At 40.7% G+C, this 24,459-nt stretch overlaps 1 protein-coding gene across 1 annotated transcript in view; it reads right to left on the reverse strand.

Annotated features, from left to right (window-relative positions):
* The window catches only part of PHLPP1 (PH domain and leucine rich repeat protein phosphatase 1), a 216,304-nt gene that overhangs the window by 16,556 nt on the left and 175,289 nt on the right, over positions 1-24,459 (reverse strand). Inside the window, exons 10-13 of the mRNA XM_073332220.2 lie at positions 21,386-21,541; positions 14,609-14,809; positions 13,222-13,384; positions 1,938-2,068 (exon numbers count right to left, since the gene is read on the reverse strand). Of these exons, the coding sequence (XP_073188321.1) occupies positions 1,938-2,068; positions 13,222-13,384; positions 14,609-14,809; positions 21,386-21,541 (651 nt within the window). The remainder of the gene's footprint in view (positions 1-1,937; positions 2,069-13,221; positions 13,385-14,608; positions 14,810-21,385; positions 21,542-24,459) is intronic.

The raw sequence follows: 24,459 nt of genomic DNA on the forward strand, positions 1-24,459 counted from the left end.
GTCTTGTGATGCATTGTTAGGACAACAGCAACAGGTCAAATGCAACCCAACATTTGGCTCCTTTAATAATCTTAAGGCCAAAAACAAGTTTCCATGAAGTTTAAAAACTAATACACCAGTGCAAAGAGTTTGTAAATTAAGACACATTTCTTTTGCATTGCTCCCAACTTAAAAATTGCAGCACTGTGGTAACCTGAAAGTGACAAGAAATTAATAAGGACTGTAGTAAAACACTCTAGTCTATTTTCATTGTCCAAACTGAGAAGCAGAAACTGAACAAACTAGTTAAACAGCGAAAAGAAACTTAGATTAAGAATTCCTTCAGTTTTAATATCCTAAAGGTTTAGTGAACATAAATAAATTTAACATGAAGGATCACTGGTGAAAATATATTGGCTGATAAATCTTCCCATAGTGAACAACGTACCTTGCATTTAAGAGTGAGACTATCTGGTAATTACAGTAGAGGACTGAGTCAGGATACTTGGGTTCGATTTTTGGTTTTGCTAAAGACTACTGACCTTGGGTAAGCCATGAACTGTCTACCTCAGGTTACCCATCTGTAAAATGAGGGTAACTGCTACCTCACATTGTTGGCAGAGTAGCTTCAATAAAAGTGCAAAAATTGCATTTCTACATGATTAGGTGTAGCACTTTTAGGACTAAAAACCACCATGCAATCTATATGGTAGTTCTCTATTGCACATACTGCACTTGTCATCCACATGTGGATTAGGGAGATTTGCCATTGTAAAAGAATTAAGCATAATTCAATTACCATCTTCAGAAGTCATCTGCAGAACAGAGACATATTTCTGCACTGCTGTTGTGTTAAGGTTACTCCTAAAATAGAGAAGGATAATTTTTCCTGTTCACTTGCCTTGTTCGCCGTATAAAATACTGACATTTATTTTTAACTATCAAACACTTGCCTTAAATTCCCATTTAACCTAGGTTACTGGTCTTAAATAATTTTTCTCTGTTTAACACAATAAGATACCAAGATTTAATTCTGAAAAGCTAACGAATTTAGTGTGAACAAGCATCACTAGTGACAGGTGAAATTTAATACTGCACTGTTTGTCTGAAAATTGTTTAGAGTTATATGAACAGTTGCTTAACCTTTTAAAAAAATCTAAACTGTTCCCAGAACCTATTTGGTCTAAGTAACTAACAGGCTGGAAGGATCAGACAGGCAAAGAGCCTCAGAGTTGGTGTAGATAGCTCTGGCCTGCTGAATGTTAAAGAATACGAGAGACTTGAAGGCAGAACCACTAGAACACCTACACCCTGAGGAAAAACCCAGAACACTCTGTGGAAGGAATCTATAGAGGCTCAAAATAAACTGCTTATCTCTGTGCCAACCCAATTATTTATGGTGACACCTGTAATGTGCTAGGTGCTTTCCAGACATTCAATAAGGGATGATCCCTGTTCCAAAGAGCTCACAATCAAAGGACAGAAAACCCCCAAACAAGATAACTAAGCTTCACTGCAGAAGTGCGTCTTTAAAAGCCACAAGTCTGGAGAGGGTAAGTACCACAGGAAAGTCATACAAAGCAGAGTCATGTGGAAAGAAGCACAGGATTGTGACAAGTGACAGTGAGAGGACAAGGGAGGAAACCAATAGTTTCAAGCCATAGGCATCTCAGTAGTGAAATAAACTAATGTATAGTGTGAAAAATTAGGTCAAATCAGCCCAATTGTAGTTACAGCTGGTTTTGATTAGGAATGGTAATTGACAGCAATTGTATTTGTGTGCCAGTAAAATAATTCTGTTTAGAGAAGCTTTAATTTTCTGAATTACCTACACATGTGTTGCCTTTTTGCCCTCCTTGAAGAGATATGTATGTCTCACACTTGTGAACTGGGTTCTTGTCCCACATGCCTTTGTAGTCATTCTGCCTCCTGCATTATTAAAAAGACATTTTACTTACTTCAGCAACTCTAGGGTTTTGTGATCCAGGACTAGTCTGGGGTTTCCAGTCAGGTCTAGCTCCTGTAGTTTTGGAGGCAGATTTTCAGGTAATGTGATTTCACTCAGTTCATTGCAGCTCAGATCCACACACTGCAGAAAGAGGTGGAAAAAGAGAAAAGAGAACTTGGAGAGGGACCTGTAACTTTCTGCCTAAATTAAAAGTATACATGCCTTACACATGACAACCCAATATCTGCATCATCCATTTACATAAAACTCCGTCTTATTAAATGCAGTCAGAAAATTCTTCTGTAATCTTCAAAGACATCAGAGGACACCTGAAAATTTGTTTGAGCCCCTCCCATTTCTTATTAGTCTTAATGTCTGTATCAGCATAGGTGGATTGATTTAAATTAGCAACCAGGAAACCATAATTTAAATACTTTTTAAGTTTGTTTTGCATTTGTACTTTTTATTTATTTTCATAAAGAAAAGTTTATTCTCACTGGTTTGTAACCATTAAAATTTGTTGATTTTCAAAGTATACCCTTTCCACTAAATTTGGTTCGTTTTGCTGATCAGGAAGATACACTATATCCATACACATATACTTCAGCATTTACATAGCATAACTTACAGGTTTCTTAAATTTTGCATGGGTTAGAAAATGATGAACGATGCATTTCATTTTAACTAAATTACTGTTTTATTTACTTGTGAATTGTGTTGAGCTCTACTTGAATAGAAACTGGAATTAAATTAAGTTGGGGTGTGGGAGGGCGTATGGGCCAGAAATGAGGGGTTCAGGGTGCAGGAGGGGGCTCCACGCTGGGGCAGGGGATTGGGGTGTGGGCTCTCGCTGGTGATGATGAAGTGTCTGGGGTGCAGGAGGGGGCTCAGGGCTCAGGCAGGGGATTGGGGTTCAGGAGGGGGTTTGAGTGGGGAGGGGGCTCAGGACAGGGGCACAGACTCTGGGTGGTGCTTACCTCAGGCGGCTCCTGGAAGCAGCAACATCTCCCTCTGGCTCCTACGTGGAGCCAGGGCCAGGCGGCTCCATGCACTGTCCTCACCCCAAGCGCCAGCTCCAAAGCTCCCACTGGTCAGCCAATGGGAGCTGCAGAGGCAGTGCCTGCAGGCAGGAGCAGCTTGCGGAGCAACCTGGCCACGCCTCTGCCTAGGAGCTGGAGAGAGCTGCTGGCAGTTTCCTAGGAGCCGCGCAGAGCCAGGCAGGCCCCCTACCTGCCCTGCTGTGGGCAGCCAACCAGACTTTTAAACAGCCCAGTCAGTGGTGCTACTGAAGCCACCCGCCAGGGTCCCTTTTCCACCAGGCATTCCGGTTGAAAACTGGATGCCTGGCAATCCTAGATAAAGGAAACAATAGATGCAATAGATCTGAACTTCAGTGGGGCATAAAAAAAATCTTATTTGGGGGTCAATTCAAACTATCTTGGATATGAGCACTGACAAGGTTTGAAAACTGGCTGAAAGATATTAAAATAAAGTTTTATAAATGGCAAAGTATTGTGCTGGGAGGAGGGGAATCAATATTAGCAATCAGTATTAAACCTAGTTTTAATTAACATTGTTAAATATCTTGAAGACAAATATTAAATTTGTAGCTGGTGCTATATTGGGAAGGTGCGGGGGGGGGGGGGCGGTGTGCACCAATAAGATGAGGGGGGGACAAAAATAAAGCAGGCAAAAATCAAGCAAATTTGCTCAGGAAAAATAAAAGCCAATACATTTCTGAAAAATAACGCTCAATGGGAGGGGAATGTTTGGAAGCTAGGAAGTAGACAGCAAATTATATAGGCCAGTATAATATTTGGCAAAACCCCTGAATGCAGTTTGAGCAGAATACCCAGAAGCTTATCAACACGAATCCAGGAGGAACAGCATGGTCTTTGTGAGAAAGCACTAATATTTGTACCCTGTTCTAGGAACCTCCATTTAGCGGTGTGTCAAAAAAGAGCAAAAAGAATAGTGAGTGGTCTGAAGGGGTTGACTTGAGAAATGATTAAAAAACTAAATGCACATCCTTTAGCTAAAAGATGACTAAGCAGCCACATACAACTTCCATTAATTCACGTGATTAACTTTAAAAAATTAAGTGCGATTAATCGCAGTTTTAATCGCACTGTTAAACAGCCAAATCCTAATTAAAATTTATTACATATTTTTGGATGTTTTTCTACATTTTCAAATATATTCCCTTCAATTACAACACAGAATACAAAGTGTACAGTTCTCACTTAATATTATTTTTATTACAAATATTTGCACTGTAAAAACAAGATATAGTATTTTTCAATTCATCTCATACAAGTACTGTAGTCCAATCTCTATTGTGAAAGTGCAACTAGCCAAAGTAGATTTTGTGTTACATAACTGCACTCAAAAACAAAAAACAGTGCAAAACTTGAGAACCTATGAGTCCACTCAGTTCTACTTCTTGTTCAGCCAATCACTAAGACAAACAAGTTTGTTTACATTTATGGGAGATAATGCTGCTCGCTTAATTACAATGTCACCTGAAACCGAGAACAGGCATTTGCATGGCACTGTCGTAGCTGGTATTGCAAGATATTTACGTGCCAGATGCGCTTAAGATTCATGTCCCTTCATGTTTCAGCCACCATTCCAGAGGACATGCTTCCATGCTGATGATACTCGTTAAAAAAATAATGTGTTAATTAAATTTGTGACTGGGGGAGAATTATGTGTCTCCTGTTCTGTTTTACCCACATTCTGCCATATATTTCATGTTATAGCAGTCTCGGATGACGACCCAGCACGTTGTTCGTTTTAAGAACACCTTCACCGCAGATCTGAGAAAATGCAAACAAGGTAATGTGAGATTTCTAAGGATAGATACAGCCCTCGACCCAGAAGTTTAAGAATCTGAAGTGCCTTCTAAAATTTGAGAGGGACGAGGTGTGGAGCATGCTTTCAGAAGTCTTAAAAGAGCAACACTCTGATTCGGAAACTACAGAACCCGAACCACTAAAAAAGAAAATCAACCTTCTGCTGGTCCATCTGACTTAGCTGATGAAAATGAACATGCATTGGTCTGCACTGTTTTGAATTGTTATCAAACAGAACTCATCATTAGAATGGATGCATGTCCTCTGGAATGGTGGTTGAAGCATGAAGGGACATATGAATCTTTAGCGCATCTGGCACCGAAGTATCTTGCAACACCAGCCAGAATAGTGCAATGCGAACGCTTGTTTGCACTTTCAGGTGACGTAAACAAGAAGCAGGCAGCATTATCTCCTGCAAATGTAAACAAACTTGTTTGTTTTTTTACAGTGCAAATATTTGTAATCAAAAATAAATATAAAGTGAGCACCGTACATTTGTATTCTGTGTTGTAATTGAAATGTATATATTTGAAAATGTAGAAAACATCAAAAATATTTAAATAAATGGTATTTTATTATTGTTTAACAGCACGATTAATCGCAATTAATTTTTTTTAATTGCTTGACAGCCCTAATCCCTACTTATTACCCCTCTGGCTTTTCAAGGCCATGTCAACACACTGCCCTTTTATTCAAAGCTCCTTTCAAGATTTAATGGAAAACCAAAACAAAACTATGAAGTCACAGATCTGTCTGAAGGCTATGACACAGCTTTGATTTACCTGGTTGTAGAGCTCTCTGAAACTCCTAGCACCTATAAACACAGCAATGCCTTGTCGCAGCAACTCTAGTCCTTTGACACCAGTAGGCATAACTTTGTTGCCATGCTAGGATGATTTCTGCAGCCTTATCCCAAAGGATAACAGGGTGTGTCTTCAGTCAAATCTAGCTCTCACTCTACTCCATACACAAACAGGAAAGAACAAGTTTCTAATTTCAATCACATTACAGATTTGGATTGCCTGATGCGTCATTTTAATGCAAGTAGTACCAACCCAGCCTGTATAACACCAAGATTACTCAAATGTATATAGATTTCCACGCAGTCAGACTCCTCCCTCCCCTCCAAATTTAGTTTGGGCAAGGAGGGGAGGCAAAAGAAGGATGAATCTTAAATATTTGTGTTCCAAAGTTTGTGAGATGAGTGTTCAGAGCACAAGTCATCCACGAACCTGGTAGTTCTGACAGATTGCTCCTGCTCCAGCCTGTGCCTCCAGCCACGGCCGGTCACCCAGCAGTCCTGACAGCGCTATTACTAAGGGTATGCCTACACTACGAAATTAGGTCGAATTTATAGAAGTCAGTTTTTTAGAAATCGGTTTTGTATATTCGAGTGTGTGTGTCCCCACAGAAAATGCTCTAAGTGCATTAACTCGGCGGAGCGCTTCCACAGTACCGAGGCTAGAGTCGACTTCCGGAGCGTTGCACTGTGGGTAGCTATCCCACAGTTCCCGCAGTCTCCACTGCCCATTGGAATTCTGGGTTGAGATCCCAATGCCTGATGGGGCTAAAACATTGTTGCGGGTGGTTCTGGGTACATATCAGGCCCCCGTTCCCTCCCTCCCTCCGTGAAAGCAAGGGCAGACAATCGTTTCGTGCCTTTTTTCCTGAGTTACCTGTGCAGACGCCATACCACGGCAAGCATGGAGCCCGCTCAGCTCACTGTCACCGTATGTCTCCTGGGTGCTGGCAGACGCGGTACTGCATTGCTACACAGCAGCAGCAACCCATTGCCTTGTGGCAGCAGACTGTGCAATAGGACTGGTAGCCATCATCGTCATGTCCGAGGTGCTCCTGGTCGGCTGTGTGAGGCTGATCAGGAGCGCCTGGGCAGACATGGGCGCAGGGACTAAATTTGGAGTGACTTGATCAGGTCATTCTCTTTAGTCCTGCAGTCAGTCCTATTGAACCATCTTATGGTGAGCAGGCAGGTGATACGGATTGCTAGCAGTCCTATTGCATCAGCTTCTGCGGGGCAGGCAAGAGATAAGGATGGATAGCAGTCCTATTGTACCATCTTCTGCCGAGCAGCCATGAGATGTGGATGCCATGCAGTCCTTCTGCACCGTCTGCTGCCAGCCAAAGATGTAAAAGACAGATGGAGTGCATCAAAACAAGAAATAGACCAGATTTGTTTTGTACTCATTTGCAAACCCCAACCCCCCTCCCGCCCCCGTCTAGGGGACTCATTCCTCTAGGTCACACTGCAGTCACTCACAGAGAAGGTGCAGCGAGGTAAATCTAGCCATGTATCAATCAGAGGCCAGACTAACCTCCTTGTTCCAATTAGAACAATAACTTAGGTGCACCATTTCTTATTGGAACCCTCCGTGAAATCCTGCCTGAAATACTCCTTGATGTAAAGCCACCCCCTTTGTTGATTTTTAGCTCCCTGTAAGCCAACCCTGTAAGCCGTGTCGTCAGTCACCCCTCCCTGCATCAAAGCAACGGCAAACAATCGTGCATCTGAGTTGAGAGTGCTGTCCAGAGCAGTCACAATGTAGCACTCTGGGATAGCTCCCAGAGGCCAATACCATCGAATTGTGTCCACAGTACCCCAAATTCGACCCAGCAAGGCCGATTTAAGCGCTAATCCACTTGTCAGGGGTGGAGTAAGGAAATCAATTTTAAGAGCCCTTTAAGTCGAAATAAAGGACTTCATCGTGTGGACGGGTGCAGGTTTACATCGATTTAACACTGCTAAATTCGATCTAAAGTCTTTGTGTAGACCAGGGCTAAGAGTCACGTCTTGTCTGCAGCTCATGGGCACATTACAGTATCCCTAATTGTGGCTGAAGATGACTGTGTTAGTGTGGGAGAGCTATAATAACTCAGAGAACACCTATCAAAAGTTAAGATTCTCTTCTTCAAAAAAGTACTACTTGTAACAGATCTTCACTAATACTCTGGAATATCTCTATAAAGACCAAAAGAGATAGACAAGGAGAAAACTTCACAATCGTCAAGTGTTCCAACAGCAACCATATAATAAAGAGATTCAACCAAAACAGTTATTTCTGGAGAGAGACCCTGTAATTACAGCAGAAGAGTTAGATACTTCTCAACCTAGAATATATATACTGTGAAACCAGCAGGGTAAACCTGGACCCAGTCAAAAGGATGAGTTGGTACAGCAGAAATTTGCTTAAGTATGCAACAACATATATCCCAGTTGGTTTGACCCAGAAAGCAGAGCCATGTTGCTAGGAAATTACTCCTTTTTTATAACAATTGTTTTTCAACCTTACAAAATTCAAGGTGGATAGGAAAAAAAAATTCTGCTGGGATATGTTATGCTTTAGAAAATTTATAACACATGGAAATTCCCATTAGTTACATACAGGCAACACAGACCCTAGAGTTGGGGATCACCATGACTGGTGTTGCTGGAGACATCATTCTGCACCCATTCTCTAGCTACATGTAGGACTCCTATTCCCATAATTTAAAGGAGAAAAAATTAGCAAAAGTTGAAAAAACTCATTTTGTTTGCGTGGTGTTATGAAGTGCACTGTACTCAGTCTCTGGTAATCAAGATACATACTTTCCTGTGTCCTCAAGGTGACAAACTCTTAGCAATTCTCCACCCTTTGAGGGCTAGAGATAATGATCTTGATCAGCTAAGTGACACCCTGCTGAGGGCTGGTCTGCACACAAAACTTGCACTGTCAGAGTAAGAGCTTAAGGCTAGATCATCTAGTCTTACAACGTGTATATCACAGGCCACCAACACCACCCAGCTCCTGTGCACTACACTCAACAACCAGTTCAACTAAAGGTGTCATTCAAATTGATTTAATTCAATCAATGCAAACTTGTGTGTCAACTTTCTAAAATGATTTGCTTAAAAAAATTGATAAACTAGGTTTAAATCAATTTACGATTGTCCACATAGGCCTTTAAATCAAATGAAATCAAATTGTGCGTTAGGGACCTACCTGTCTTTTGCCATTCTTGTGAAAATTCACCTAATTGTGGTCAATTTATAAGCCTCTGAAAAATAGTTCACACATACTCAGTAGAGAATTTTCATTTCAGCTTCTAAAATCTCCAGAGATTCCATCCTCACTAAGCATGCCCCATCCCCTCAAAGCTCCTGTTGCTGACCAGACAGCACATGCACCATCCCTATAAAGCAACTGAGAATGCTCCCTCCAGCCCAAGGCTACAAGGCCAAAGCCAGACTTTCCCTATAATGGCTGCTTGGGGCCAGGCCCTGGATCAGGGAGCCTGTGTCTGCTGTGCTCTCAATGCCCCCATTGAATATTTTTAATTCAGAATTCCAGAAGCATAAGTGAAAATTGTTTCCATTATCTACATTACCTTTCTTCTGCAACTGGTATATCACAAAGCAGAAAACCCACATGTTTCATGATACAGTATTTGAAATTCAGTATCTAACCATCCCAAAAAGATGAAGAATTAAACATGAAAACAGAATACAATTACTTTTACCTCAGGCCATATATAGTTACGTGATATATTTAAAAGTTATTTTAATGCCACCACCATTATTTCATTCTTATAGCTTAAACAATTACTGATATAACATGGTATATATATGCACACTATTCATCCTAGTATATGGACGCTCACACTGTGCCTCTCATACAATGAGACTTTATATAAAAAGATTTAGGGATTAGATTAAACAAAACATGCCCTCAGACAAGTTATAAATTTCAGCCTGGTCTACACTGCCACTTTACAGTGCTGAAACTTTCTCGCTCAGAGGTGTGAAAAAACACCCCCTTGAGCGACGCATGTTTCAGGGCTGTAAAGTGGAAGCGTAGACAGTGCACCAGCACTGGGAGAGCTCCCTTCATGGGGTGGTTTTTTCACAGCGCTGGGAGACCTATCCCCCAGCATCGGTGCTGCAACTATGGCAGCCCTTTAATATTGGTAGTGAAGACATACCTTTAATTAGGTACTTAGTTAGGTACTTTTCAGAGGCGCTGAATTATTGACAGTCCTGAAGACTGAATTTCCTATACAGCCAAGGAACAGATAAAGCAATCAGCAGCAGTTCAAGCTCCAAACAGATGGTTCCTCCCCATGAGAATTGAGGTTCATCTTTTAAGGTCCAGAAAATTTGTTATGGGCACTTCGGCCTCCAAGCTTTTCAAGTCTAAAGCTTCTCTGTTCAGAGTGTTAGCTAGGTTAGTAGTTCTGTGAACACCTGTTTATTGGAACTGGACTGAGACCACCAAGTTCTTTACACCTGGGTAAAACAGGCTAAGTACCAACTGGGTATTTTCTGTACATTAAAGAAAAAGCCCAAGAGCAGTATTTCCTCCTATCTTTTGCTGTATATTCTAATAAAGCGTTTCTGAAACTGAGAGGACAATTTTCAGATAAGAATGGCTTTCTTGTCTATTTTAATATGAGGCCTAAGCAACTCCTGACAAAATGAAAAACAAATCCTTAACCTGTTTTCTCTGAGGATGCCTCAAAAGAATTTTGAAGACTGACTATTCCATAGGGCTTTCTGCTTTTGCCGACTATGAGCGGAAACACAAGAAAAGCTATTTGCTTCCCATCAGCATGTTTACATTATTCTTTGAAAAAAAAAAAAAAAAAAAAAGCACAAGTGTATAGGTTTTGTCAAAAATGTTTCCCACGGAAAGTCTGCCCCTCTCCACCCCAACCCTTCCTTTAATTAAAAGATCAATTAATTTTAAATGGCATTCAATTTCCTCTGGCTATTGTTCCAAAGAGGGAGGAGTATCCCAAATCCACAACTTTGTTTTACATATCCTGGCTAAAACCAGCCTAAGCATCTCATCCTTAGATGTGCTCATGCTCAAGCAGCAGCTTAGTAACTGTTCGAATGACCAGATTTATTGAAAAATTTAGACTGTTCTCAGAACTATATTATTCCACAAGCCAAAAAAACCCTCCAAACAGCTGGAGTAGTATAGTAAGCATTTTGGTCCAACAACAGTAACCTGCTCTCCACCTTGTTTACGTCTCAAGATAAATACAGTTAACCTGCTCTGTGTTATGATGGCACATGTGTTTTATATAGGGCTGTCAAATGATTTAAAAAATTAATCACAATTAATTACAGTTTTAATCGCACTGTTAATAGAATACCGTTTATTTAAATATTTTTGGATGTTTTCTACATTTCCAAATATATTGATTTCAATCAACACAGAATACAAAGTGTACAGTGCTTACTTTATATTATTTTTATTACAAATATTTGCACTGTAAAAAACAAATCATATTTTTCAATTCAGCTAATACAAGTACTGTAGTGCAATCTCTATTGTGAAAATGCAACTTACATATTGAATTTTTTTTTTTTTTTATTAAAAACACGTAACTGCACTCAAATATAAAATAATGTAAAATGGGGTCTCAAACTCCCGGCCCTCTGGCTGGCAAGGCTTCAGCAATTTCAGGGCCAGGTCTCACCCTTGGCCCTGCCTGCCACCCCCGGGCACTTTCCCTCCCCCCCCCACATCCCCCGGGCGATTTACAATGGCCCGAGGCCCCACTCACCACCGGCAGCGCAGCGGAGCTAAGCAGCTTCTGCCTGCTCACTCCATGTGTCTGCCGGCCCTGCGGCCCCAGGGCAGGGCTGTGCCTCCACGTCCTGCCCCCGCTCCGAGAGCCCCTGCGGCCAATGGGAAGCTATGGGGGTGATGCCTGGGGGCAGCAGCATACGGAGGCCCCCCAGCCCACCCCGCCTTGGAGCCCCAGGTAAGCGCTGCACCCCCTGACCCCCTCCCAGAGCCTGCACCCCATTCCCCTACCCCAGACCTCCTCCTGCACCCAAACTCCCTCCCAGAGCCTTAGGCAGGTGGGGGGTGGAGCTTAGGGGAGGCGGAGTTTTGGGCAGCTGGTTCCGGGTGGCATGAGTGGCATTATTAGCCCACTGGGAGGATTTGAGGACTGGCACTGTCCTTAAGATAAATTGAGTTTGAGATCCCGGATGTAAAACTTATTTACCTTGCAATGCTGGCTACAAAAGTGCCATGTGAATGCCTGTTCTCACTTTCAGGAGACATTGTAAATAAACAGCAGGCAGCATTATCTCCCATAATTGTAAACAAATTGTATGTCTTACTGATTGGCTGAAGTAGGACCGAGTGGACTTGTAGGCTGTAAGTTTTACATTGTTTTGTTTTTGAGTTACGTAACAAACAAAAACCCTACATTTGAACATTGCACTTTCACGATAAAGACCTTGCACTACAGTACTTGTATGAGTGAACTGAAAAACTTTATTTTTACAGTGCAAATATTTGCAATCAAAACAATATAAAGTGAGCACAGTACACTTTGTATTCTGTGTTGTAACTGAAATCAATATATTTGAAAACGTAGAAAAATATGCAAAAATTTTTATAATAAATTTCAACTGGCATTCTATTATTAACTAACAGTGCAATTAAAACTGTGATAATTCAATTAAAAAATAACCACCATTAAATTTGTTGAGTTAATCGCTTGAGTTAACAGCGATTGACAGCCCTTGTTATACCTTAGATGTTTTCTACTTGGACAACTAGCATATGACCCTGTTAGAGTTCTGTGTTATGGCCTGGAAAAAAGACAAAATTTTAGTTTACATGAGGCAAGCAATTGTTTCCTGAACATGTTCAGTTGTTGCATGCCTGCAAAGATAGAATCTCTTAAGGAAAACTCAGGTTTGTATTATTTTTAAGCAACACAACATTTTTAAAGAGCTATGTGCTTTTGAGCTGCAATTTGCGAAATATTACTGAGACTGTTGATTGCAAAATAATTTGCCAGATCTTTCCTCTTCTGGAATACTATCACTACCCCTTAGGTCTTGCCTGCTCTATTGCTTTTAAAGGTATTTTTAAACCAGTTAGTGATATGGCTGGCTCTAAATATTGTTCGTTTCCATACATGGTTAGCTGTCATGGTTACAAGTATAGACTCATCACATATACAGCCTGGTTACAGGAAGACAGTTAATACTTATTTTGCAAAGAAGATAGGACCCGCTGAAAGTGCTTGGTTAGCAGGTCCTTTCTTCTTGCCCTGTGGAGCAGCCCATTCCAAAGTGAATTCCTCATGTCCTCTGGCACGGTGTCCTACCAGGCAGTAACAGTTGTCTATATTTCCACAGAATGTAAAAAACTCTGTAGGAGTTACTCAGCACGATGGATTTGGGATTCACATACACGACTAGTACATGTGTGCTGTGACAAACTTATAAAGACACAACTCGGCCTTGTTACAAACACACTGTATGACGGACTGTGTAGATGGGGGGGTCTCATTCTTGAGGCATTTTATTCACGCTATTTCTAGCATCTAGAACCCTTTCAAAACTTGTGTGTTTTTTTTTTTAAACTTTTTTTTTTTTTTTTTTTTAATAATGCATCCATTCCATACCTTTATTTCAACAAGTTGCATGACTTCTGGGAAGACTTCAATGCAGTTGGAGTGAGCAATCACAGTATGCATACGTCTACAGTTCATAATGGTTGTTGGAATGGCTTTCAATTTGTTCCCACTGATATCAATTTCTTCCAATTCCTCAAGCTTGGCCATTTTACTATGAAAAGAAAGAAGGGAGATTAAGGAATTTTTTTTTATATGTATTCTTATTTTTTAATTTTAAGCTTAGCAGTGTTTTGGGTTTTTTTTAATTGTAGGCCCATATTGTTGTAAGAGATCACTGTGTGCCATCTCTCCTATCATGTCACGTCAGCAAGGTTACATCACAAGGTCTCACTTGTTCTATTTTGTCGTTAATTTCTTAATTTAAAAATTTCTGGTGTTTATTTCTATTTTTTGTTCGTTTCTCTTTTAGAATTAGTTTTTTTCTTTTCCTACTCTATGCTCTTTCCTTACCTTTCCCCTGGCATCCTGCTTCAATTCCCTCTCGCAGAATACTTGCTAAATTCCCCTCATTCTGTTGTTCTCTGCAGAGCAACACGTATTCTCACTTCCCCTCCCATGTGTTACTCCCTTGAAAGCAGTGTGCTAGGGAGGAGTGGCATGTAGTGCCCTGGTACCGATGGGAGGAGGGAGAGAATTTGAAGGAAAGGGTGTGATGGGGCAACAGTGTCAGTAGCCTGGCTGTGTGAAATGTCATATCAGGACAGATATGATATACCTTCTGGAATCGGTGGCATCCCCAGCCTTACACTTGGCTTGTCCACACTTGAGACATTCTGGATCAAGGTAGGTTGTGAATTTAAGTGCAATAGATAATCCAGAATAGCTCTCCATGCAGACACTAATTCCACGATCAGAGTGTTTTTTTCTGTTTTAGCTTAATACATTTTGAAAATGCATTAATTTAATCTGGAAAAAGGCACTCTTATTCCGAAATAAGCCTTCACATGATGTGCTATTCTGGAATAACTATTGTGGTCAATTTTGCCATGTAGATAAGGCCTTGGTATGTGTATGGAAAGCGACCAAGTTATGTTAACTATGTGGGAAACAGCTTCCTGATTTCCATAATGTGGCTGCGACAGGAGAGTGCACTGATTTTCCTTAGTTGAGGAAAGCACACAATCTCTAAAGATAAATGCACAAAACACCACACAAAGTGTCTTCGTTCCTGTGTACAACATGACAGCATGTAGTTATACACATTCAAGTGGCAATGGACAAACCCACCATTGTACAGGAAATGCGCACATGCAGTTAAAAAACAAATGCAACACTCCAATTTGTGAGCAAAACCTTGCTATGAAAATATACTCTGCATTTTCCACTTAAGACTGCTTTCTAATAAAGAGACAAGCAGCACTAAGAAGTTACTTACCTCGCAGGAAAGCTCTGTAACCGATTGTAAGCCATATGCAGGATCTTCAGGTGTGGATGGCCTGTTAACAAGGGCACACATTTATCTGTGAGGTGGTTATTGGTCAAATAAAGTTCCTGTAAGATGCTGTTGGTCTCTTCAGAAAGGGTGGCCGGAGGAAGTGTTTCCAGTTTGTTGGCAGAAGCATTCAAGTTTCTCAAGCTGCAAAACAAGATTGTACATGTAGTTAAGAGTTACTGTATTGTTCATCCGTCTTCATTTATAAATCCCACCACCACCAGAGGTTTACAGAATGTTACATTCAGAAGCAGAAAATTGCTGGAAGTAGTCAGAAGACAGTTAAATGATTTTACATGTATAAAACTAAACAATGTAAATGGAAATTTAAAGTAGTGAGAGACTTTGTTCACTTGGAGGTGGCATGGATAAAAAAGCATTTTCTAGTACTCACTGGACCATAGATGGCATTTCTAATGTACAGTATGAAATGCACTATGGAACCATCTGTTTACGATGGAAAAGTTGGTTATACAAACATGCAAGGTAAATAATAAAGATATACCTGGCAATAAGGGCTGGGTGGCTTAGGAGTTGAAACTTTTCACTTCTACATCATTGTTTAAAATCTGACAGATACTAATAGTGACAAGAAGAGGTTACTATTATATATTTGTTTGGTTGCCTATGCATCTAGTTCTTGATGGATGGATACATCTTGCCCCCAGACCAGGCCCCCTCAATGCTCATAGCCAAGTAGTTGGCTTTCTTAAATTCCTTCTGCAGTCCTAGATGAGAGGCCAAGCACTGAATAAGCAGAAAAATTGAGTCCTTCTCCCTCCCTCAAAAAAGCTTTTGCAGCCCTGAGACGAAATACAATTGACACTGGTGTGGAGAAGGTTGCACTGCCTGTGCTATACCTATACAGAGCAGTAGACAAGGAACTCGCATTTGTTTAAATCATGTTAGTGCTAGATTGATACATACAGCAGTCTCAGGGATATCTTGCAAATAGATATAATTCTTATTGGAAAAATATCTTAATGCCACATACATTTTACAAGAAATGGAAGAACTTTTATCCCACTATTTCCTTCGCAAGGAGACTGCCTTCAGGAACACACTTTGCTGAAGAATGAGGGGGAGGGGAGTGTGCATGCAAATATACAGTGTCCGGTCTCTTGAGATCAAACTGCACGGTTTTCAGCAACTAATGAAAAATGACAGCTGCAACAGTCAAAGTTATTTTCAAGAAACAGAAGATCAACCAGGTTAATTTGGTAGACAAGAAAGCAGGTCAGTACCCATAAAACAAGGGAACAGAACACATTTAAAATATAAAGTATTTGTGTCTGACTGAAGAAGCAATACTGCCTGATTTATTTCATGAGGAAGGTATGAAATACTGATAAATCTTTCTCTAGTCATCCAACTACATGGGGATTCACACCAAACATTGAGGTTTATTAATGAATGAAACTGCTTTCCAAGAGAAGTCACAGCTGCAACCTGTTGAACATTCTCCACAGAAAATAAGGGTTTACACACTACAAAAAAGTCACACAGAATGCTGAGGGATTAAAAATTCTTTCCATTAAACAAGAAACCTCCAGGAGCTCTGAAGAACTGAAACTAGGTTAACTAGTTTACACAGATTCCAGAGGAGTCCACTAACGCAGAAAAACGCAGTTTAAATCAACAGTCTCATTTGTTATTCACAGGAGCTGTATGACTTGATGGAAGAAGATTGCAATTGCAAGGTTTTTTATTTTTTGTTTTTTTTAAACAAATCTCCCCCCGGCCCCACTCTCGACTTCATCCTTTAGCAAACAAAAATACATTGTCTCTTCCAAAATGGATTACAAAGCATAAGCTTACTGAACCAAACAAATTACTTTACTAAATCAAAAGAATGCACACCTAATGCTAAAATATATGAGAAGTTACTGTAATAACTTACATTGGCAACAGCATTCTTTTAGTCTTCTTTTTTGTCCACTATATTTTATCAGGTCTGATCAAATAAATTCTCAAATGAAAGGTGCTCTAAGTGATTTAACAACATTTACGAAGAACTAAACATTCCTGCAACCACCCTCACTGAATGGTCGGTCTTGAAAATGGTTTAGGCCCTTACCACTGAGCAACCACCTACTTCCTGTGCTGCACTACTACAGTTGCAACCAGTAGAGCTACTCAAGCTTGATCCCTTTGGAAGAGAGGTCTGGCAGTACAGCTTTCTTGTGGAAGGGGTCTCAGCCCTCCAACAGGGTCCAAAACTGCTCTGGTGACTTTCAAAACACAATGTCAGGCACACACATTTGCAGGGCCTGCAGGAGAGGTTGGGGTTTCATGGGGATTGGACTTGTGCTGTGGAGAGGAGTAGAGCTTTCTTGGGGACCAAGTTCTGCTGGCTTAAAGGGATAACCTGCTATTTTACTTTACTTCTTGTGATTTGCAACAGGGGCACTTCGAGCTTTGCATAGGTGTGTCTATTGCTGCATGAATCCAAACAAAGTAACTATACAGAAACCCTAAAGCAGAGAGGCTAAGCTATTTGCACGCAGCAATTCTAAGGCAGTAGAGCTGGTCAAAACTGGAATTTCTGTTCCATGGAAAATTCTGACATTTTAAAATTTACACTGCCCAGGGATTCCACAGCCTGGGCTCCTCTATGCCAAGCAGAATTCTGGCACAGTCCTTCCCTACAGCTCAAGATTGGGATCCTCAAATCTACGCTCATTTGTTCTATCCGCCTTTCCTTTCCTTAATATAACAGGTTTGGTTTGTTTGTTTTTTTTAAACCCAAGTGTATATAGTTACAGTTTCCATGTTTGTGGTTAGGATATCAGATCCTACGTTTTTCATTCCCCCTCCCCCCATCTATAACTTAGATCATCACTGCTCATTAACATTCCTCTTTAGAAGCTGTCATTCCAAACTGATACTGGTTTTTGGGACACTGAAGGATTCATAAAAATGAATACTCTGCCAGCAATTCTCAACCACATACCCATATATAAAAGGGCAATATTCTCAGAGCAGAGGGCTTAATGAATGGATGGTTTGGAATAACAAACCATTAACTCTAAACTAGTTGTATATAAAATAAGTTGATGAGCATCCGCAGATAAATTTCCATCATGCTGATTTAACTTACTGGGCCTACCCAAGGCTATGGCTACACTAGAGAGCGTGCAGCTGTGCCACTGTAAGCTCTCTAGAGTAGCCACCCTAAACCAACAGGGAAGAGCTTTCCCATCAACTTAATCAACCCACCCCCAATGAGAGGTGGTAGCTATGTCTATAGGAGAAGTTCTCCCCACCAACATTGCGCTGTCCACACTGGCGCTTAGGTCGGTGTAACTTATGTCACTCAGTGGGGGGGCTTATTCACACCCCTTAGCAACATAAGCTATTACTGATGTAAGTGGCAGTGTAGACATAGCCTGAATCATTATAATTCATCCTCAAACCTCCAGGTGGGTTTGGCACTGCCGGCTACGACGTTAAATTTGTTTCATGTTCCATCAGTGCCCTCTGAGGCCACAGTGCTGGGAATTTACTTAGATACAAGCACTGCCATCTTTCCAGTGCCTGTATTCAAAAACCATTCCATGTGCCTGCAGATATCCCACTCATATCACTATCAGATGGAACCAGAATGTCAAGCATGAAAGCCTAGTCCAAACTTAATTGCTTTTCCTTCACTCTGCCCACACACCCCAACCACACCACAAGCACATGAAAAAGTACATCATCAACATAAGAACTTGATTGCACAACCCTCAGACATACCAGAATACAATAGCGAGGAAATATGAATTAACAACAGTTACAGAGATAAAAAAGAAAACTTAAGTCACTGGCAGACACACAGGAATTCTGTAGCTTTGACAAAGTGCTAAGTTTCCTCTGGGGTAATAAACATTCAGCTCTGGTTGAAACAAGTCACCTTCAGTTGTACAGTGTATTAAGCTGATACCCTTGATAAAGGGTTACTTATTTTTTTCAACTACAATTCTTTTAGTTCATGTTTTTAAAAACATGAAATAAAAAGACATTTTCCAGACAAGACCCACGTTCACACTCTCCAAGTCTGAGGCCTAATCCACACTGGCCTTTTTCTCAACTGTCACTGCTGCACTAGTAGATCAGCCAAAGTGTCGTTTTTACTATTGTCTCATCTATACCTTTTCTGATTAGGGTTAGGTCAGTGGTTCTCAAACTAGGGGTGCCACTTGTTCAGGGAAAGCCCGGTTTGTTTACCTGCCGCGTCTGCAGGTTCGGCCGATCGCGGCTCCCACTGGCTGCGGTTCGCCGCTCGAGGCCAATGGGGGCTGCGGGAAGCTGCACAGGCCAAGGGATGTGCTGGCCACTCTTCCTGCAGCCCCCATTGGTCTGGAGTGGCAAACCGCAGACAGCGGGAGCCGCGATCGGCCAAACCTGCAGACGCGGCAGGTAAACAAACCGGCCCGGCCCACCAGGGGCTTTCCCTGAACAAGCGGGGCCCCTAGTTTGAGAACCACTGTGTTGGATGACGTGGTAACAATTTACACCCAGGATAGGTCTACATAAATAATCCAACCAACAGTGGAGTTGTGAAGGTGTTAAGAAAAATTCTAGAGTAGACAAGGCCCATGTAGCTCCTGGAACAATACTTGACATCACTCGTATCTAAAGGAGATCTCCTTTACAATGCATTGGGATGTCTAGGTAGCAGAGGGAAAACACAGACCCTTGAGTGGACCTAAAGTTGATGTTAGCACGCAAGGGAAGAGAACATTTGGAATCTGTCATTTACATCTTACTTTAAGTTCTGAATTTTCTTCTGATTCTTTATTTCAGTCAAATGTTTTTATGGTACTTAATGTTTTTGCAGTTGATTTTAAGATGTGCATGTTATGGCACAATCTCCACCTGCAGCTTCTCTATCTTGCCACAAACAGATGGTAAATCTAATTCAGAAAAGGGTTACCTCCCCACCCCCCATTTCAGAGATGTGAGTAGCTTTCTGAAACTTCTATTTCTTTTTTTGCTCTCCAGGCTTGACTGAGTATATTTTCTTTCTTTTAAAAAAATCTTGAGTAGAAATGTATATTCCTGTTTGGGGAGGGTGCAGGACATTATTTAGATTTTTTTTTTTTTTAAACAAAATGAATCTATTCTTGTGTGCACTTATGAACATGTTTGCAGGAGCAGGCTCTATGTTCATGCAGTGTTATGGTTGAGATTTTATATGTACAAAAGACAGGAAGTTCAAAGTTGTCACCCTGCATCAGCAACTATAAATCTGTCCTTTTGCACACAAAATATAGGCAATATTTTTCTTTACTATACAGGCTGTTAAATTTACTGCAAGAAGTTACAGTTGTTGTGGTAGCCATATTGTTATGTTTCCTAACTTGTTAATTGCGTGTTTGGTGGCTGCAAAATTCCAACCATAATATCAAACAACTCATTCGAATAAACTGGCCGAGCAAACCTGGCATGTACATAGCGCTGAATATGGAGGGCATACTGCAATAATCAAACTTTTAAAATCAAAACCCCATTTCAGCTCCCAGCACAAGCACATTTGAAAGATTCCTTAAAACCATGAAGAATGAAGTTCTATGCTTGGGCAACCTGAACTGAAGAAACCTTTCCTAATGAAAATTAACCTTTTGGCATTACAAATTTTAGTCTAAAGGATAGTTTTCCGCACAGCAAATTACTTAAGTTTGGAATTTATATGCAAACCGCCTCCCCAACCAAACCTGTAGCATTATAACCCTCACATAATGAGCCCTTAAAAAAGAAGATATAACACTGCCTTCATAAAAGATTTATAACAAAATAAGGGCATCCATCTGACTGACATACTACCAATCTTTTGGAGATGAGCCTTGTCTAAATAATGACAGTGAGATTAACAGCTCGGTTTCCCACCCAAGGAAAGCCAGTAGCTGTGCATTCTGTTGTCAGTTTAAAAAACAAACTAAACAGTCTTGTATGGCAAGTCACACGCAGCACTGATGTCACCAGTAAGCCTATGACCATTGTTGATGCATGAAGGTACGAGAAATATAAAAAGCTAAGCAAGGTAGTCCCATCAAAGGCCTCTAGAACCTGCCTCACTCAGATGCTACAAATATGTTTTTAAAATACTTCTTCATGCCACTAGACCATATACAAATTAAAGTACATTTTGAAATGTGTGTCTTTAGATTCAGGAACAAAATTACAAAGACTCCAAGGCATGTGAAGCTGCAGTACAGAAATAAAAGGGGAGGGTGGGGGGGGAGAATCAAATCAAGTGATGCCACCAACTAAATTAGTGAAACACTGAAAGGCAGGAAAATTTTAGAAGCAGGACCAGAAGAAACCACTGTCAGTTATTTTGACAATCTTATGTGGCAGGTTTTATTTTGTCTGAAAAGAAACAATAAATTTTGGCTTTTGATTCACAAAGAAGCTTCCACACTCTAGGTTAAAATGTTTATTTAAAAATGGCTGCTAATGGGTCTGGGAACATATAGCAAAAAATGGCATGCATGTTACTTTGTAGCTAGATTTCAAAGTGTAGGGGTACCGTGGGAGCTTAGTGACAGAAAAAATAAGCATGAGAGCATAAAACCAGAATTAAAAAAATTACTTCTGTTTTAGTGGGTTGGACAGGACATCTGTTCTTAGCACAGAAGGCTCACAGCTTTCAATTTAAGGGACCCTCAGATTACCCTTTCAACTAAGAAATAAAATGAATCAGGTTTGTCAAAAAAGATATTTTTTTTTATTTACCTGTCAGCTTTCAGAAGAAGGTTCGATGGGAGCTCCAGGAGCTGGTTGTGCTGCACATCCAGGACTTCTAGTTGCGTTCGTTCAAACCTCTCTGGTAGCCTTCCTAATCGGTTATGTCCTGCCAGCAGCTTACGCAAACTGTTAGTGCAAAACAACCTTTAAAAAAAATAAAATGTCAAAAATAAGTAATTCTAAATTAGATAAGGACACACTGAGAACTACTACTTTATAGGGGACCAAAGCTTGTTTCAAAAAGTGGTTTATAAACAACTGATTAGCAGAAGTGTGGTTTTAATAATACATGAGACCTTACAATGTCTTCCCACACCCCACCAACCTCTCAAAAAAGGGATGAGTGTTGATAGATTTGGGGGAGGAGGGGAAGGGACAAGGAAGGATTATCGGATGACTCCACAGGCTATTCCTAGAGAGAGGATGTCACTGGTGAAGTGGGTAATTACCAACAGTGACTTCAGAAAGCTGCACCTGTGGGATCTCTCCAGATAATGAAGGATTAAAAAAAGTGAGAGAAACACCAACCACCCTGAAAAAGTAGCAGTGGCAGCACTGTGCTGATCATGTGCTGACTCATAATCCACTGTGCTGCCCCTCCCGCTTCCATTTTTCTTTTTGTTAATACCAGACTAACATAAAGCCTCCTTTCCAGTTCTACAGGGAATGAAATTTAACTAATCCGCTTTTCTGTCTTGAGCTTTTACAAGCTGCGGATGGCCCAAAGTTCCCCTCACTGCTTCTTTTTGGGCTTGGGGTGAGAATAAAAGGTTTGTTGTGGTCAACTGTAAGTCAAAACCACTAACTGTTCCTACAAAAATGGTTACAGGAATTTAGATATTGGGCCTAAAAAGCCTGATAACACAAACTGATCAAGTTTCAATTTTAAACAGGAAAACTAAATCAAAAGAAAAAAAGATTATTCTTCATCTGCCACCTGTCTTGTAGTCCAGTGACTATACAGTTTAATCAAAAGATGACTGAGCCCCTTTTTGACCTTGCTTTCAAGCAAAGAGTCACATATTACTCGGCATTAGTGTAAACCTTCCTCCCCCTCTTCACAGGAGACCCATAAACTCGCAAAGAATCCTGCCTTCCCTCCCACCCCAATGCATCAACTATTATTATGCAGTGCCATTGTAGGTCATTGGGCAAGTGTGCCAAAGTAATCAATTAAGTATGCTGGCTTTTTCCTTGACAGATGCAGTCAGACACTACAAGTGAGCACCAGTATCAACAGTTCAGGAGAATGATGGCTTGCATTATGTAATTATGAATACAAATCAATGTCACCACTTTCTCTAGCCAAGACAACTCAGCAATAGGGGTAAGTATCTCTGAAATATATTGTTGAACCCATTTATTTTAGTAGTTTTGTTTTGCTTCAACTCTCAATTTTGTTCAAAAATGCCTCTTATAAGAGAAAAAGAATTATGGAATTTTCCTTCTATTTTTTGTTTCTCATAGGCATGGTCAATGTTGTCAACATAAAATGTTTTAGCTAAAATGTAGTAACTAAAGCTGGCCAACAAAACAGAACGTAGCAAATGTGAAAAAAAATTGGAAACCGTTTCTGTCCCAAATCAGGATGGAATATCAAAAGCTTAAAGTTTTCTGTGGAAGCTAAATTGAAAAGAAATATAATCAATTTTGGGAGAACCAAAGTGGAATTTTTTGGCTTGCTCCTTGAGCTACCTGATTACCCAAGTTTCAGAGTAGCAACCCAGCATGTTAGGGAGATGCGGGAACATTGAGACTCCAGTTCTTTGTAAACTCTGCTCCATCTTGACTGTAATCTCCGCAGCTTGAAGGACTATATCTCAGTTATAAAAGGTAAGTGCAACTACAATCTGCTGCAGCTTATTCAAACTGGGTGCAACCCCCAGGCTCCCAGCAAATCACTACTCTAGCTCTTTATTCATCAAAGTATGGACACTTGTTTTTATGGTATTAAGCTTCCTCCAAACAGTGAGCTCTTCATCCACTTAGCATGTCCTGGCACTTCTGTACAATATGGAAACAAATCAACCAGGTTTCCTTTGAGAGTGGGATGGAGTAAGGGGGCAGAAGGGAATGCTCTGAAGACCATATTTATACCTAAGCGCCAGAGGATTTTGTTGATACTGATGATAAACATTTGGGAATGGATATCAAAGCTTGAATCCAGGCCCAAACTTGCCTGAAGTTCAGAGATGTTCAGAGCCAATGTTTTGGGGTGGGCCCATCAATAAGCATAATATCACTAAGTTACCTAAGCATATGCTATCAGGAAGAGCTACCGAGGTTTAAGACATGTCCTGGCATTTAATCGGAAGATGGGAGAAGATGCATGCTGATTGTACCTTGGAGCCATTAGTTTCAGCCAATCATTCATCTCCAGAGATGCCCTATGTATGCCTTGATAGTTTTTGCTGTTCTAAAATACAAGTGAAAGGCAACTGGACATATTTTTCTTATGAGTAATGCAGTTTCAGTTGATGTGAACAAAGCATTTCTAGAGAATTAACAGTATGTACGTTAGCCTGCTAGGTTGCTCAAGTCATTTTCTCACATTTCTTTCAGCCTATATTTCTAAATTCTGCCTTTACTTTCTATTTCTAATGCAAAGTCCTTGGTTCACACCACAGTTCTCACCTGGACTAAAATAACCTCCTCTCTGGCTTCCCTAACACTCTTCTTTGCCATGTAATCAACACAGCACCAAAAATCTTCCTTTCCCATGTCTCATCCCTTTGAGTTGTTACAATGGCTCTTTTTCCATAAGAAGTTTGAACTTATCCTCACTTTTATGGATATGCCCCTCATCCCTTCACCCACTCTTCTCACCACATGACTGCTGCCTGTGTCTTCTCCCACGCTCATCATGTCTTTTTCCATGCTGCTCCCTATGCCAGGTATGACAACCCTCTTCCTATGAGCCACACGTTTTCACTCTAATTCCTCCTCAAAACCCACTTTTCACTTTGATTTCCAAACTGACCTCCACTCATGTGTCAGCTAATTCCCGTTGTCTCAAGGTGCTATTTACAAAAGATATGAAAATATTAAGATCCTTCTTCTCT

Source organism: Lepidochelys kempii, chromosome 2 (genome assembly GCF_965140285.1).
Source record: "Lepidochelys kempii isolate rLepKem1 chromosome 2, rLepKem1.hap1, whole genome shotgun sequence".
Classification (NCBI taxonomy): domain Eukaryota; kingdom Metazoa; phylum Chordata; order Testudines; family Cheloniidae; genus Lepidochelys; species Lepidochelys kempii.